Genomic DNA, 14,527 nt, shown 5'->3' with positions numbered 1-14,527 from the left:
ACCCCCTCCTGCTATACGTGGTCATGGATTGGGATCAAAACCAGTCTCTCCCTTTGCCCATGTGGTCGAATAAAAAGCATTCTTTGTCTTCCTCTGAGGGCAGAAGACAAAACTCCTTGCATGCCTTCACGACCGAGGATTGGAACCCTGTGATATCATCCGGGGGTACGGTTTTGCAGATTCCTCCTCCTGGAGGAAATCTGTATGCCAGTAGTCGTCCCGCCAGTCTGTGGTTGAGTAAGACGTGGTGTCCTGGGGCTGGTCTTTATCTATACCAGTTAGTTCTCCTTCCTCTAACACCGATTGGATCGATGTATGGGTCCTCTTGCGGGACCAAAAAAGTGGCGCTGGGGAATCGGTTCTGTTCCTACGGATTGGTCATAGCCCTGGAGACAGTGGAGGCGATGGAGAGGTGGACCGTGGCTGTGATCGCCCTTTGGAGGAGTGCATGGACCTTGTCCCTGAAGAGGACCTAGCTCGGGAAGGCTAGGACTTTGCCAACCTTTCCCTCAATACAGACCTGGGTCTGGGAGAGGGCTCCTACGGAAGGGAGGCAGGGGGGGGTTGGGGAAGGGATGGAGCTCCTGGTCTTGTAAGTGCTGCGTAAAGCTGGGTGATGACCCTTTGTAGGGATGAAAGACCAGGATGGATAGTAGGGCCTGTGGATTAACGAGCATCGTCCTTATGTCCCCTTGTTGGAGATGCGTGTGTTGGTAGGAGTCCCCCCCCCCGGGTGGACCCGGGACCTCCTGCTGTGGTTGGTGCAGTGGGGAACTTCCCACTTTATGGGGTTCCCTTGCTGGATATGCCTCCCCGGTGTAGACTGTTTGGCTGAAATTTCATCCTGCCATATGACCGACTGTTCCGAGTCTGATTGTTGGTGCTATACCTCAAAATCGGTATGCACCTGATGTTGCAAGATGTCCTCTGGCATGATCTCAGTAAATTGAATTGGAGACCCCTGGGTGACCTTTGGTTGTGAGCTTTCCTCCAAGACAGTCGGTTGCCCCTCCTCTGGAGGTTGCTGCTGTTGCCCCTACGTCGACGGAGTTGCCGTGGGCGATGCCATTGGGTGGGTCTTTGTCGAGGGCGCCTTTGACAGAGCCTCCTTGCTCCTTTTCTGGGCTGGGAGCGTGTTCGCCTCTGTCTCATGAGGGCCCTTCTTCGTCAACATATGTTTTTGTGTTGACGAGCTTGATTTCTCAGTCGACGAGCCTGATTTCGGTGGGACTTATGTTATTTTAGTTGTGGACGAACCCGACTTTTGAGATGTCGACGAGGTGGTCTTGTTCGTTTTGGAAGGATTACAATGCATCACCGTGGACGGGCTAGATTTTTGAGAAGTCGTCGACGTGGTGGCTTTATGCTTCGAGGACGTGTCCGCTGCCGACAGGCTCAATTTGTGAGCTGTCGTCAACGAGACGGTTGAACAAGTTACTTTCTTACCTGGTAACGTTCTTTCGATGGGATGTTCCTCTGACGTATTCCACATCTTTGACATTGATTACCACAGCTGTGCTGCTTTGGAAAACATTTTCGGCGTAGGCGTCCGGCGTCGATGACGTCAATATGCTCCTTCGAGGACCTCCCCCGACGTCACCGGATGTTATATGTAGGACGCACGACGCCCGTAGCTTCAGTTGTAGTTTTTTACCCCCAGAACGTGTGGCACCAATCTTCTGCCAGTATTACTACAGAAAGCCTTGCGGAAACAGAAGCTGTAATCGCATAAGAAATTCTGTAGCGTGGCAGGTAGGGAGGGGTACTATGTGGAATACGTCGGAGGAACATCCCATCAAAAGAACGTTAACAGGTAAGAAAGTAACTTGTTCTTCAAGGGGGGATTGTGTCCTCCGACGTATTCCACATCTTTGACAGACTCCCAAAGCAGTACCAACGTAAGGAGGTGGGAAAATAATTTAGAAATTTCTGGAATGCCCAATCAAACTGCAGAATAGAGAACTGCCTTGCCAAAGGCCAAATCCTGCCCATGGTTAGAGTCCAGGGAATAATGTTTCACAAAAGTATGGACAGAGGCCCATGTGGCTGCTTCGCAAATATTCCGAATCGGAACACCCCACTGTAGTGCCATGCAGGCAGCCATACCTCTAGTAGAATGAGCCTGTATGCCTACTGAGGATCCTTTGACGCCAAACGATAACACTCAGAGATCGTCAAAATGATCCATCTAGACAAGGTCTGCTTGGAAACAGCCTGACCTAAACGCCTTCCAGCGTAACCAATAAAGAGCCCATTGTCCACTCTGACCCGGGACATCCGTGAGAGATAGAAACTCAAAGCTCTAAAAGGGTCCAACCTATGGAGCCTATCCTCTTTCTTACCAGGATGTGGAGGCGGATAGAATGCCAGAACAATTACCTTCTGGCTCAGATGGATTTCCGACAACCTTCGGAAGTAAGGCTGTACCCCAAGGACAACCCTGACCTTATGGAACACAGTGAAGGGTGGTTTGGCGGAAAGTGCCTGCAACTCACTCACTCTGCGTGCGGAAGTAACCGCAACTAAAAATACAGTTTTAAAAGGACAATAGTCTCAATTGGCAAGAATGCAAGGGCTCAAACGGAGCTCCCATTAGGAACTTTAAAACCAAATTCAAATCCCATCCCGGCATCTGGAAAGGCGACAGTGGAAACACATGAGTTAGCCCTTTTAGGAACTGGGAAATCAAAGGGATTTTAAAATAAGAACATTCCTCAGACAAGAGCTTAAATATGGACAGCGCCCCCAGGTAACCCTTAATGGTACCCACATGCAGGCCCTTGTGGGCTAAAAAAAGCAAAAAAGACAAAAACAAAGTAATGGAACATTGGAAAGGATCCACATTCTGTAGCCTGCACCAGTCACAGAACTTCTTCCAACGGCAAAGGGATTTCGTTGCGGGCCTTCTGGCCGAAAGCAACTCCTCCATCACGTCTTCAGAGAGGTCCCAATCCTTATATCTCAGCCTTTCAGATACCAAGCATAAAGGCTGAGAGACTTGACCTCTGGATGAGAACTCGACCCCCCTCCCGTGAGAGCAAATCGTCTCGGTAGGGAAGACGACGATGAGGGCAGATGGACATGTCTAGAAGGTCCGGGTACCACGCTCTCCTGGCCCATACCGGAACAATGAGGATCATCCGGGAACCGAACCTCTGCAACACCAGTGGAATTACGGGGACTGGAGGGAAGGCGTACAGCAGTGGGAAGGACCACTCCACCAGGAACGCGTCCCCTAGGGCTCCTCTTGGAAGAAATTCCCGAGAGCAGAATCTCTCGCACTTCCGGTTGACACTAGTGGTGAAGAAATCCACTTGTGGGGTTCCCCAAAGGGTGAAGATCTCCAAAAGAACTTCCTGAGCCAGCTCCCACTCGTGTGAGACAGGGCTCTGCCTGCTCAGAGCGTCCGCCGCCGGGTTTTCATCTCCGGCCAGATGAACTGCCGAGATCGAAATTTCCTGCTGGATGGCCCAGACCCAGAGCTGCATCGCTTCTCTGCACAGTGGGAGTGACCCTGCCCCCCCCCCTTTTTGTTGAGGTAGTGCACGGCCACTGTGTTGTCCGTCATAATCGGGACATTCTTCCCCCCGCACAGACGGCGGAAAAGCCTTCAGGGCTAGCCTGACAGCCCGCAGCTCTAACAGATTGATGTGGAGTCTAGACTCCAACGGAGACCAATGACTGCTGGCTGTCAGCTTGTTGGCATGAGCTCCCCAAACCATGAGGGATGTGTCCGTCACGATCGTCACCTGCGGCCACAGTTGCCAAAACGGAGCCCCTTTGAACAGATTTCGTTTGACGGCCAGCCACAGAAGGTCCTGGGCGACTGAGGGCGGAATCTGAACGGGATCCGACATCCTGCCGGAGAACTGCGACCACTGCATCTTGAGTGCCCACTGCAGAGATCTCATCCGCAGCTTGGCCTCTGGCACCAGTAAAATGCAGGATGCCAAGAGGCCGAGCAATCTCAAGAACTCCAACGCCGGGAGACTCTGGGCATGTTGAAACTTGTCCACCATCTGCAGAATGCGACGAGCCCTCACCTGGGGAGGCGGACACTGCCCCAGGGATGTGTCTAGCACTGCCCCGATGTACTAGGGCCGCTGGGTAGGTGTCACATGAAACTTCTTTAAGTTGAGGCAGAAGCCCAGCTTGTGAAGGGAGTGGCAGGTGCCGTACAGATGATCCAGGACTTGCTTGGGAGAGCGCGCCCTGATCAACCAATTGTCCAGGTAGGGGTAGACGTGAATACACCCTTTCCTGAGATGCGCTGCCACCACCACCATCAGCTTGGTGAAGAACCTCGGGGCGGAGGTCAACCCGAACGGCAGGAACCGAAACTGAAAATGCGAGTCACCAACCGCGAACCTCAGGTACTTCCTGTGCTTGGGATAAATCGGCACATGAAAGTAAGCATCCTTGAGGTCGGGAGACACCAACCAATCCTGACGTTGAAGGGCCTGGAGGACTTGAGAAAGAATAACCATCTTGAACTTGTCCTTCCTGAGGAGCTTGTTCAAACCAAGCAAGTCCATGATGGGTCTCAACCCTCCGTCTTTTTTTGGGATAAAAAAATATGGGGAATCCCATCCCTTGTTCCTCTCCGCTACAGGTACCAGTTCTATGGCACCTTTCTGCAGCAGGGATAGGATTTCCTGCGCAAGGAGAGGATCCGGAAGCTTCAAAGAGCTTCCCCGGTGGATTGTCGTGAGGCCTTTGCCGGAAAGGAAGACAATAGCCGTGTGCTATGATCTCCAGAAGCCACACTTCTGAAGTAATCGCACGCCATTCTACAAGATGCTGCGCCAGCCTTCCCCCAACCGGCGAATCATGGAACATGGACTCATGACTAAGCGGCTGCGGCAGTGCCTGAGGGCAAGGAGGCAACTGCCCGAGCGGCTTTGGCACCTCGAGTACCTTGCTTTCCACCTGTGGTACTCCAACGGTGGCCCCTTTGACTGACAGCTCCCCTCGATCTACCAAAGCAAGAGCTGTATCGAAAGGAAACTCCCTGCCATTGCTGTCCCCCAGGCCGAAAAGGCAGAGGTTGATGCACTTCAGCGCTCAAGGACTTCGCTGCAGCTTTGGAGGTCTGCAACCTCTCAAGGCTCTCGTCAGCCTTGCTGGCAAAAAAATGGACCCCATCAAAGGGCATGTTGAGAAACCGGGACTGTACATCAGGAGCAAACCCCGACTTCCGCAACCACGCAAACCTGCGTATCATGGTGCTCGCCACCATGGACCGGCTGACACAGTCTTCCACGTCCAAAACCAACTGAACAGTTTCACACATGGCATCCTTGCCATCCTGAACGAGGGCAAGAAAACCATCCCGTTCCTCCTCTTAGGGAATATTTTCAGCCGCCAATGACAATTCCACAGAGTGTGGGTGAATCTTGCAAGGGCACAAACTGAGTTGGCTGCCTTTAAAGCCATACCCCCAGAAGAAAATACCTTCTTTGTCCAACCATCAAAGCGTTTGTCGTCCCTATCAGGAGGGATTGTAGGGTACGCAGACTGCTTAGCTGGGGCCGTAACCTCCTGCATCACCAAACTCTCCGGAGTAGGGTGCGTAGACAAGCAGCAGGGGTCACCACTGGCTGGGCGGTATTTTTTCGGCAACAACTTATTCACTGCCAGGAGACTCTCTGGAGCAGTCCAAGATGCTGTCACCCTTCTTTGTAAGGCCATATGAAATGGCAACACCGGGTCAGTGGGTGGACCTTGGTCCAAGATATCGGTCAGAAAATCCACAGATGGAACAGACCACCCCAGATACTACGTCACCCTCGACATGAGGCGCCTGTACGAGGAGTCAGTATGTGTACCAGGCTCAGGCCTGCCAAACTCAACCTACGAGGAGGTATCAAGCCCACTTACGTCATGTAAAGATTGATGAAGGTCTTCCAACTGGCTATGACCAGACAACAGGTCATCGGGAACCTCAGGGGGCATAACCCCCTCTTCATCAGACCCTTCTTCTACTTCGGAAATGTACTCCAAGGGTTGGAACAAGTTCATCCTGGGAGGAGGAACAGAGTATGGGTCAAATATAGGCCGCACAGACTTGGGCGCCTTTCTCAGAGCTTCCACAGCTCTCCGGGGGCACATTCCGCAATATTTCCTCAAACGGCGTCGAGGGCACCGATGGGAGTGGCGTCAACATCGATCGAGGCGCTGACGACTTCGACAACGGCTTTGAGGCCGGAGCCCTGAGCGCGTCCTTCGACGGCCTTGGGGCCGATGGCGTTGACGAATTCCTCGGAACCTGAGCTTCGAGCAAGTCCCTCGACGGACATGTCGCTGTTGATGCCTTCTTCGAAGGCCTCACAGGCTCCAAAGGTCTCGACGGCGTCAGGACCGGAACCTGGAACGGGCACGGTGGCGATCATCCTTGTCCGATCGGGACCTCAATGGTTCCCGATGACCACGCCGACCGCCGTGTGAGCGGTGGCTCCAGCGCGTTCCCTGCCGGCTTCACTCGAAGTCGCGGACGGAACGGTGCCCTGCGATTCGAAAATCGCCATCTGCTGGCGGAATTCATCTTGGAACCGCAGTCCCGACACTTCTTGAAGCCCGACTTTGGGGTAGCAGAAGACGTAGACATCTTTCTCGTAACAATAGAAGAACCGATTCAACAAGAGAACCGGGGCACGCCGAGATTTCGAAGCGAACACATTCACGGAAAAAATGGAACTGAGGCTACTGGCGTCATGCGTCCTACATATAACATCCGGTGACGTCGACCGTCGGAGGGGATCCTCGAAGGAGCGTATCGACATAGTCAACGCAGGACGCCTAAAATGTTTTCCGAAGCAGCACAGCTGTGGTAATCAATGTCAAATATGTGGAATACGTCGGAGGACACAATCCCCTCGAATTATTTGAGCACGGTTCCTTGGGGCTCTTAGTCATGTGAGGCGATGCTCCATGTGTCTTTTGTGATGCCGCTGACGCAGTTTTTGTGGAGTGTAGAGCCTGGTGTTTCACTGACCTCTGCTCCCCCTCCATAGACGGTGGTCATTTACGCATCCTCATCTCCTCGCTGGCCTCTTTAGAGCTGTGTCTATGTGGCTTCGAAGCGGCTGTCGACGTGACCTTACGCCCTGAGGAATGGGTTTTGTCCTCTCACTGACCTTGAGCTATGGCCGTGATGCTCCGTTCCCGTCTACTTCCGACCCATCGATGGTTGGTGTTTCGCGGGCAATGGTCTCTCTGTCACCAACGGCTCGTAGCCGTGGGATCTTTTATGCTTCTTCCCCAGACACTCTTCAGACTAGGACCTCTCCCTCTACCACGGTCACGGCAGGAAGGGCCATGCTTTTGCTCGACTCAACGTCAAAGGGGTATTCTGATAATTCCCCTTGTTTAACCAGCATACCAGCCTTCTATGTCTATCCTTGAGGGTCTTGGAGCTAAGACCTCTGCAGATAGTGCAGCCCTCTCCAGTGTGATGTGGGTAGGGACAGTAAATGCAGTCTGAGTGTTTTTTCCCTTCATAAACATTCTTAATGCCACAAGTGGCACAGTGTGCCCTCCATCCCCTTAGAACGCAACTCCTCAATAGTGTTGAACCAGAGGACTCCCTCAGCTGGACACACGGTTAGAATGTGAAGATAAGAGGAGGGCCTAGTCTACGGTTACTCGAGGTCCCGTTGGTTGGGAACAAAAGCACCCATAACAAAGGGTTTTAGGCTATAAAATGTAGTTTTTTCTTTCCTAGAGGTAGTGGAATAAATAAACGGAGGATTCCCAGCCTGACGACAGGGAATATTCACAGCATGGGGGATGGGAAGAAGGTAGAAGGGGGATGGGAAGAAGGGGGATGGGAAGAAGGGGGATGGAAAGAAGGGGGATGGAAAGAAGGGGGATGGAAAGAAGGGGGATGGAAAGAAGGGGGATGGAAAGAAGGGGGATGGAAAGAAGGATGACGAGGAGGGAAGAAGAGAGACGAGGAGGGAAGAAGAGAGACGAGGAGGGAAGAAGAGAGACGAGGAGGGAAGAAGAGAGACGAGGAGGGAAGAAGAGAGACGAGGAGGGAAGAAGAGAGACGAGGAGGGAAGAAGAGAGACGAGGAGGGAAGAAGAGAGACGAGGAGGGAAGAAGAGAGACGAGGAGGGAAGAAGAGAGACGAGGAGGGAAGAAGAGAGACGAGGAGGGAAGAAGAGAGACGAGGAGGGAAGAAGAGAGACGAGGAGGGAAGAAGAGAGACGAGGAGGGAAGAAGAGAGACGAGGAGGGAAGAAGAGAGACGAGGAGGCGAGGAGGGAAGAAGGCAGCCACGAGGAGGGAAGAAGGCAGCCACGAGGAGGGAAGAAGGCAGCCACGAGGAGGGAAGAAGGCAGCCACGAGGAGGGAAGAAGGCAGCCACGAGGAGGGAAGAAGGCAGCCACGAGGAGGGAAGAAGGCAGCCACGAGGAGGGAAGAAGGCAGCCACGAGGAGGGAAGAAGGCAGCCACGAGGAGGGAAGAAGGCAGCCACGAGGAGGGAAGGAGGCAGCCACGAGGAGGGAAGGAGGCAGCCACGAGGAGGGAAGGAGGCAGCCACGAGGAGGGAAGGAGGCAGCCACGAGGAGGGAAGGAGGCAGCCACGAGGAGGGAAGGAGGCAGCCACGAGGAGGGAAGGAGGCAGCCACGAGGAGGGAAGGAGGCAGCCACGAGGAGGGAAGGAGGCAGCCACGAGGAGGGAAGGAGGCAGCCACGAGGAGGGAAGGAGGCAGCCACGAGGAGGGAAGGAGGCAGCCACGAGGAGGGAAGGAGGCAGCCACGAGGAGGGAAGGAGGCAGCCACGAGGAGGGAAGGAGGCAGCCACGAGGAGGGAAGAAGGCAGCCACGAGGAGGGAAGAGAGAGGGAGGGAAGAAGGGGAGAGAGGGGGAGAAGGGATTGAGGGGGAGGGAAGAAGGGGAGAGAGGGGGAGAAGGGATTGAGGGGGAGGGAAGAAGGCGAGAAGATGGGGAAAGAAGGGGAGGAGATTCAATAGAAATTCAGTAGAGAAAAGTGCTCATGGGAGGGAAACCATGAATGTAATCTCTTATAAGAGATGTAATCATGAAGGGCAGAAAACAGGGTTCCATGTTATTTTGCCGAAATAAATTACTTCAAAATTGTACTTCTAATTAATGTTTTTATTTTAGGGACCACCCCTCCATGGGTCCCCCTTCAGCTTCACTAACATTCCTACCCCTAAACCCCTGCCCATTCCCTTTTTACCCCTTAAACCACAACTGCATTTATGTATTTCGAAGTAAATCTACGCAATAGCTTAAAAATAAATTACTTTGAAATAATTTCGGTCTTTGAAATAATGGGATACCGAAAGCAGCGATAGTCAGGCCCAGCAGGAACAGGTTTTGCGATCAGGGGGGCAGTAGATGTGTGGTTCAAGCCCATGGCAGTGGGATAAATGCAAAAATGGATGGAATTAGTGTAACCTCCAAAGTGGAGAACTGCCCCCGAAATGCACTTACTATTTTTGCTTCTGTGGCCCCAGACAAGTAATTTTTCCCCAACCAACCCTCTTCATGTGCCCTAGGTATAAGAAGCAAATGAGACTCTGGTTTATTGCCATTAGACTTTCGACGTAGCTTCACTAGGTACCCTTTTTACGGCCATCTTTGGCAACTAGGCCTGTTGTAGTGTCTTCCCTGTGTCTGCTGCCTCTCCTCCTACCTCATCTATGCTGACTGTGGTCCAGATGCAGGGCACACAGGCTTCCGGAGTTTAACTGACTCAATCACTTTTTAGAACTAATAAATCATAGGGCGAGGATCAATAATTATAAAAAGCGGTGGACTGAGATAAGTTGGCCTAGTTCCAGAGCAGCCACGCACACAGGCAGTGATGAGAGGGCTGCCTCCACCCCCTCGTCTTTTCACACAATTTGGACGTGATTAAGACAGCGGACACCTTGGTTCCTACACTCTCACAGGGGGGCGAAGGGATAGGTAGGTGAGAGTGGGAGTATCCCCACTTTCCTGCTTGAAATTGCAAGAAGATAACTGCTGACTAATGCCAACGACCAGGTGAACTCTACGGCACTGGTCCCAATCTCAAGTTCCACTATACCGACAGAGCCAGTAAGCACTACATACTGAACTACAGCGATAGGTGGTGACAGCTGGTAGGCGTTCAGTGTCTCACCGCCAAGAATGAAGACACTGGAAAGCCAAGAAGGTGGGCACAGCCAGCCCACTTGGATGCCTTGTGAAGGGATAACCACACAAGCACATGGACATTCTTGGTAGTTCCAAGGCCTTCTTGCTTTCCTTCACTGCTGCACAAGAATGAAGACCTGCTGAAACAACAAATGGGGGAGTGGTTGGGGTATTTGGCGTCAAGCCTCATCACAAGAGAAGCAGCCCCCCACAAGCTTCCAACTAGTTGTGTGTGTTCAAATTTGGAGGTAGATCGGAGTTTCTTTGGCATAGAGGTGCAAGAATAGACTGTGCTACAAAGAAGGGCAATTAAGAGGGATGCAGATATTGAAAAGGGTAAGTGAAGGATCGATCCCCTGTTTGAAAAACGGGAACATTTTACTTGCATGTTTCAGGTTTCTCAAGAATTACCTTAAGTACAGAGTTTTGGCTCAAAGGCACATGTAAGGCAGGGTGTGACATTGCTGGGAGCTATTTAGCTCCTGGTTATAGCCAAGGGGAGCCTGGTTAGCTTGAAAGCAAGAGATACCAGGAGCTACTTGCGACTCCCCAAGCAAGTGGTAAAGAGAAAATTGGACGTATATGGCACACCGTATTAATGTGGGTAATAGTGTATTGGATTATTGTCTAAGTAGGAAATTTAAGGAAAAATAGAAAATGGATATGAGGTGCAGAGGAGAGATAGGCAACCTTGATACCTAGGTTGCACAAAGTTATAAGAAACAAGATAAGTTCCCAATTAAGTAACTCATGTCCCCTGCACACTTTCCAATGTCTGGTTTTCCAGACATTGGAAAGTGTGCAGGGGACGTGAGTCCCTTAATTGGGAACTTATCTTGTTTCTTCTCCCCAAGCAAGTGGTGCCATACAAATATAGCTATGAAATACCCTGTAGGTTTGGGAATGCGTTTAAAAGAGAATAAAGGACATACCCAAGAGAAAATGAAAGCATATTTGATCATATATAATGGACAAAAAGTTAAGATTTTGCATCTCACGCACTATGCACTAGCTCCTGGTTCGCCAGACGTAGCTCCTGCTTAAAGGGCGATGCTGATACCCAGGAGCTGCTTTTTGCTCCTGGTCAACAATCCTAATTTCGACCCCAGAGGCTGAACATTCAGAAGAGTGAGGGATGATGGACTACTTAAAAGCTGACAGTCTACAATAATTACCATGAATCAGGACTGTGTGTGTGGCTAACAATGTCTTCCTAATTTACACTAAAGCGGAGCAAGAAAATATGCGTATTAAGGAATAAGTGCGTTTGTGACATTGCTTTTTTCCTCGTCTGTTGACCTCAAATGTATTTAAGACCTCATCCACACGCCTAAATAATGCAGCAGTCTTACTCATCACATTGCCCATCATGTACCGATGCCCATCACTAGCCTATCAAGACGTTCCAAGGCAGACACTCACCTTAGCATCTGATGCAGTGTTGATGCGGTAGTGGTAGACCCTTCCCTCATACCGAAGTGAAATGGACAGCTGACCAGGGCTGCTCTCACTTTCCCGCACCAGAAAGCTGCCATTGATCAGGCTACTTAGTAGGTACTCTGCTGCGCTGCGCGACACCGGCCCGTGGTACCATGAGTGCTTCTCCAGACTGTTTACCGGCGTGATGTAGTTGCTGGGCACCCAACCCTGCCCATTCTTGGAACGCACTTCACTCCACTCCCCATTCTGGTTGTAACCCAAAACTCGGAGTTTCTCCCCTGTGGGCATTGCAAAAAATAACAGGAGCAGTAAAAACAGTTATTAGATGCACAAGTAACATACACTGCCCGAACCTTTTCTTTTACGAGTCCTCATCCTCTTAATGCCTTAGTAGTATCAGACAGGATGTACTGCTCACAGAAACATTTGTCATGGACATTGAGAAAAGCACACTCATCCATTGTCAACGCAATCATGTATATACTTAGGCTCAATGGATGCTAATTTCTAGTCAAGGCATGGGTAATTTTCATCTGTAGTCCTGCAAAATATTTTTCTAGCACAATGTATGCAATCCAATTGTAAGTGAAGAGCAGACCAACATTGGATGTCAAATAACAGTCATCATAACATACTCATGATTCGAGCTGCAAATTGACTAACGAGGGAGCCCCAACAGATTGTTACCATAAGGAATCTAGAACACCAGAGAGTCCCAGCCTATGCATAAAGTAACTTTGAGGGTACTGCCGAAACCATGAAGGTTAAATACTGTAATTCATAAGAAAGTAAAACACATGCACCTTAACTATCATCATACAATGCACCCAACTCTCCATATTAGAGGGAGCGGGGTACATTAAACAGAACATCTAGCGCACATCATCTTTTCAGAGTAAAACCTGAAAACAATGGTTTGCAATAAGAACAGATTACAGGGCTGAAGCCCTAGGACTGATGCACACATTTGTTTTCCCCACAGAAAGGTTAACACTAAATATATAATTAGTAGAAGTCATGGGCAAATAAGGCATCAGAATTTAAGATGGCACAGCTACTGAACAGAGGAAGCTGGTTTCAAGACAACCACGTTTTCTGTGTTGCGAGGGCAACTTCAACAGAAGCTGAAAAGCCTTTTTTTGTCACCAATTAAAGGGATATGCTACAGATGCAAAGGATCACAAAACCACTTTACTCAATACTACTTCATTGCCAAATGGGGCCCTTACCTTTCGTGATGCTGAGCGTATTGTCTCCACTGGCCACAAAGTCATAAAGGGCCACAAACAGGTTGGGATCACTCTCTGTCGCACCCAGAAGATTTTCCTTGGAGCTCCAGCGGATAGCCTCGGTGAGGGCTTGTGGTTCCAATTCGCAGCCATAGGGCTGGTGCAGCGCTTCTGCAGCGAGTAAAAAGGATCCAAAAAAAAAAGCAGAAAATGGGGATTGAGCAGGAGGCAGTGGTATGAATTCACCATGTTGAATTTCGACATGCACATTACATTATCTTTTTTTAATTGATGCCATCTCACCATGATCATCTGATGGAAAAAGGATAAGCATGCAACATACAGTCCGAGCTCTTGGTAAGACGTACTCTTCACCATATTGAAAAAACAAGGAACAACAACACTCTCTCAACAGAAGCCGTAATAGTGGTCTAATTAGCATTACCATTTTCCCCCAGGACAAAACCGTAAAGTATTACAAAATGATTGAGTGTCAATCTCAGACACAGAATTTGGTCAATTTTCCATTCCGTGCCTCCAGTCTGTCGCCTTTTCCAAATATACGTGGCCACCACGCCCTTGATATGCCACAGGGCAAGAGGGAAGTTTGCAGAGGGTTTTCCCCACAGCTCATGAACTTACTTCCACACACTTTAGGCTATTTTCTGAAGCTGTTTTGCTGCATCTCTATCGACAGATTTGGATGGTGTGTAAATCATAAAAACACAGCAAGACAATTCCATAGTGCGACATAGGTTAAACGACATTTCGTAAGCAAACTTGCGACTGGATGAATACTCTGTGCACCATGTTATTCAGTTCTCCCTTTATCCAATACATATCATGAATGCACAGCTCCTTCCACATCTACATTAAATGTATTACGGACTATGCAGGTGTAGCACTCAGAACCATTCTCACAGAGACACCTTGATGACTGGAGAACAGACCCTCTTAGACAATGTAATCATGTTCAAACTTTCTGTATTACTATTGTGCCTTCATAATATTTACCCTTCAAAGTTTGCGGCATCTCTTACTTCTCTTATTACTTCTATAATTTCAAATCCATTTCAAGGCAGTTATTGTTTGCTCTGCACACCATCACATGATTCCGGTTGCATTTATTTTGGTCCCTTATATGGCACTTTCCAGAAAATATTTTTCAGTAGGTGGCAGTATCGGATTTATATAGAGGAATGCAATTAAGGAAGATGAAAGTGTACATTTCCCCTTGGACTACATAGTTTTAGCTCAAGGTTGGCACAAACGTCACCCAAGTCACCTTTAGCTGGCTTCCCGTGAGCTCTGAATGACATGGGCATACATACCCAGGAAACCCTGTTGTATTGCAATCTTGTATTGTCACTGGCCAGGAGTGCTTGCTATCAGAATGTTGATGCATGAATGATGAGCAGCACATGACAATTTTGATTGCGTCTGTCATGAGTGTCAGTTGGGGGCCTGAGCTGGGTATGCGAGGATGGCCGGTGGGTCTGCTCCTTCTATCAGTCTTGTAAACCACCTATCCATGTGCCTGTCCTGTCAGATGTACTACTGTATATACTCAAGAGAAATTGGTTCATGTACATCTGTAAATATGTATAATGAAGTTCCACCTGGACTAAACCAATGGCTCCATAGCTGGTCTGTGTTTGAATGTTGAGCCCAACTTAAATGACAGCATGAGAATTTATAACTTGGC

At 49.8% G+C, this 14,527-nt stretch overlaps 1 protein-coding gene across 3 annotated transcripts in view; it reads right to left on the bottom strand.

Annotated features, from left to right (window-relative positions):
- ABL2 (ABL proto-oncogene 2, non-receptor tyrosine kinase) overlaps window positions 1-14,527 on the bottom strand; it is a 537,261-nt gene that overhangs the window by 266,822 nt on the left and 255,912 nt on the right. For all 3 annotated transcript variants that reach the window (XM_069641390.1, XM_069641389.1, XM_069641391.1), the window contains exons 2-3: window positions 12,823-12,993; window positions 11,576-11,871 (exon numbers count right to left, since the gene is read on the bottom strand). In XM_069641390.1, the coding sequence (XP_069497491.1) occupies window positions 11,576-11,871; window positions 12,823-12,993 (467 nt within the window). The remainder of the gene's footprint in view (window positions 1-11,575; window positions 11,872-12,822; window positions 12,994-14,527) is intronic.

Source organism: Ambystoma mexicanum, chromosome 1q (assembly GCF_040938575.1).
Source record: "Ambystoma mexicanum isolate Mex_15411 chromosome 1q, UKY_AmexF1_1, whole genome shotgun sequence".
NCBI classification, from domain to species: Eukaryota; Metazoa; Chordata; class Amphibia; order Caudata; family Ambystomatidae; genus Ambystoma; species Ambystoma mexicanum.
This window is presented reverse-complemented; position numbering and strand designations above follow the sequence as displayed.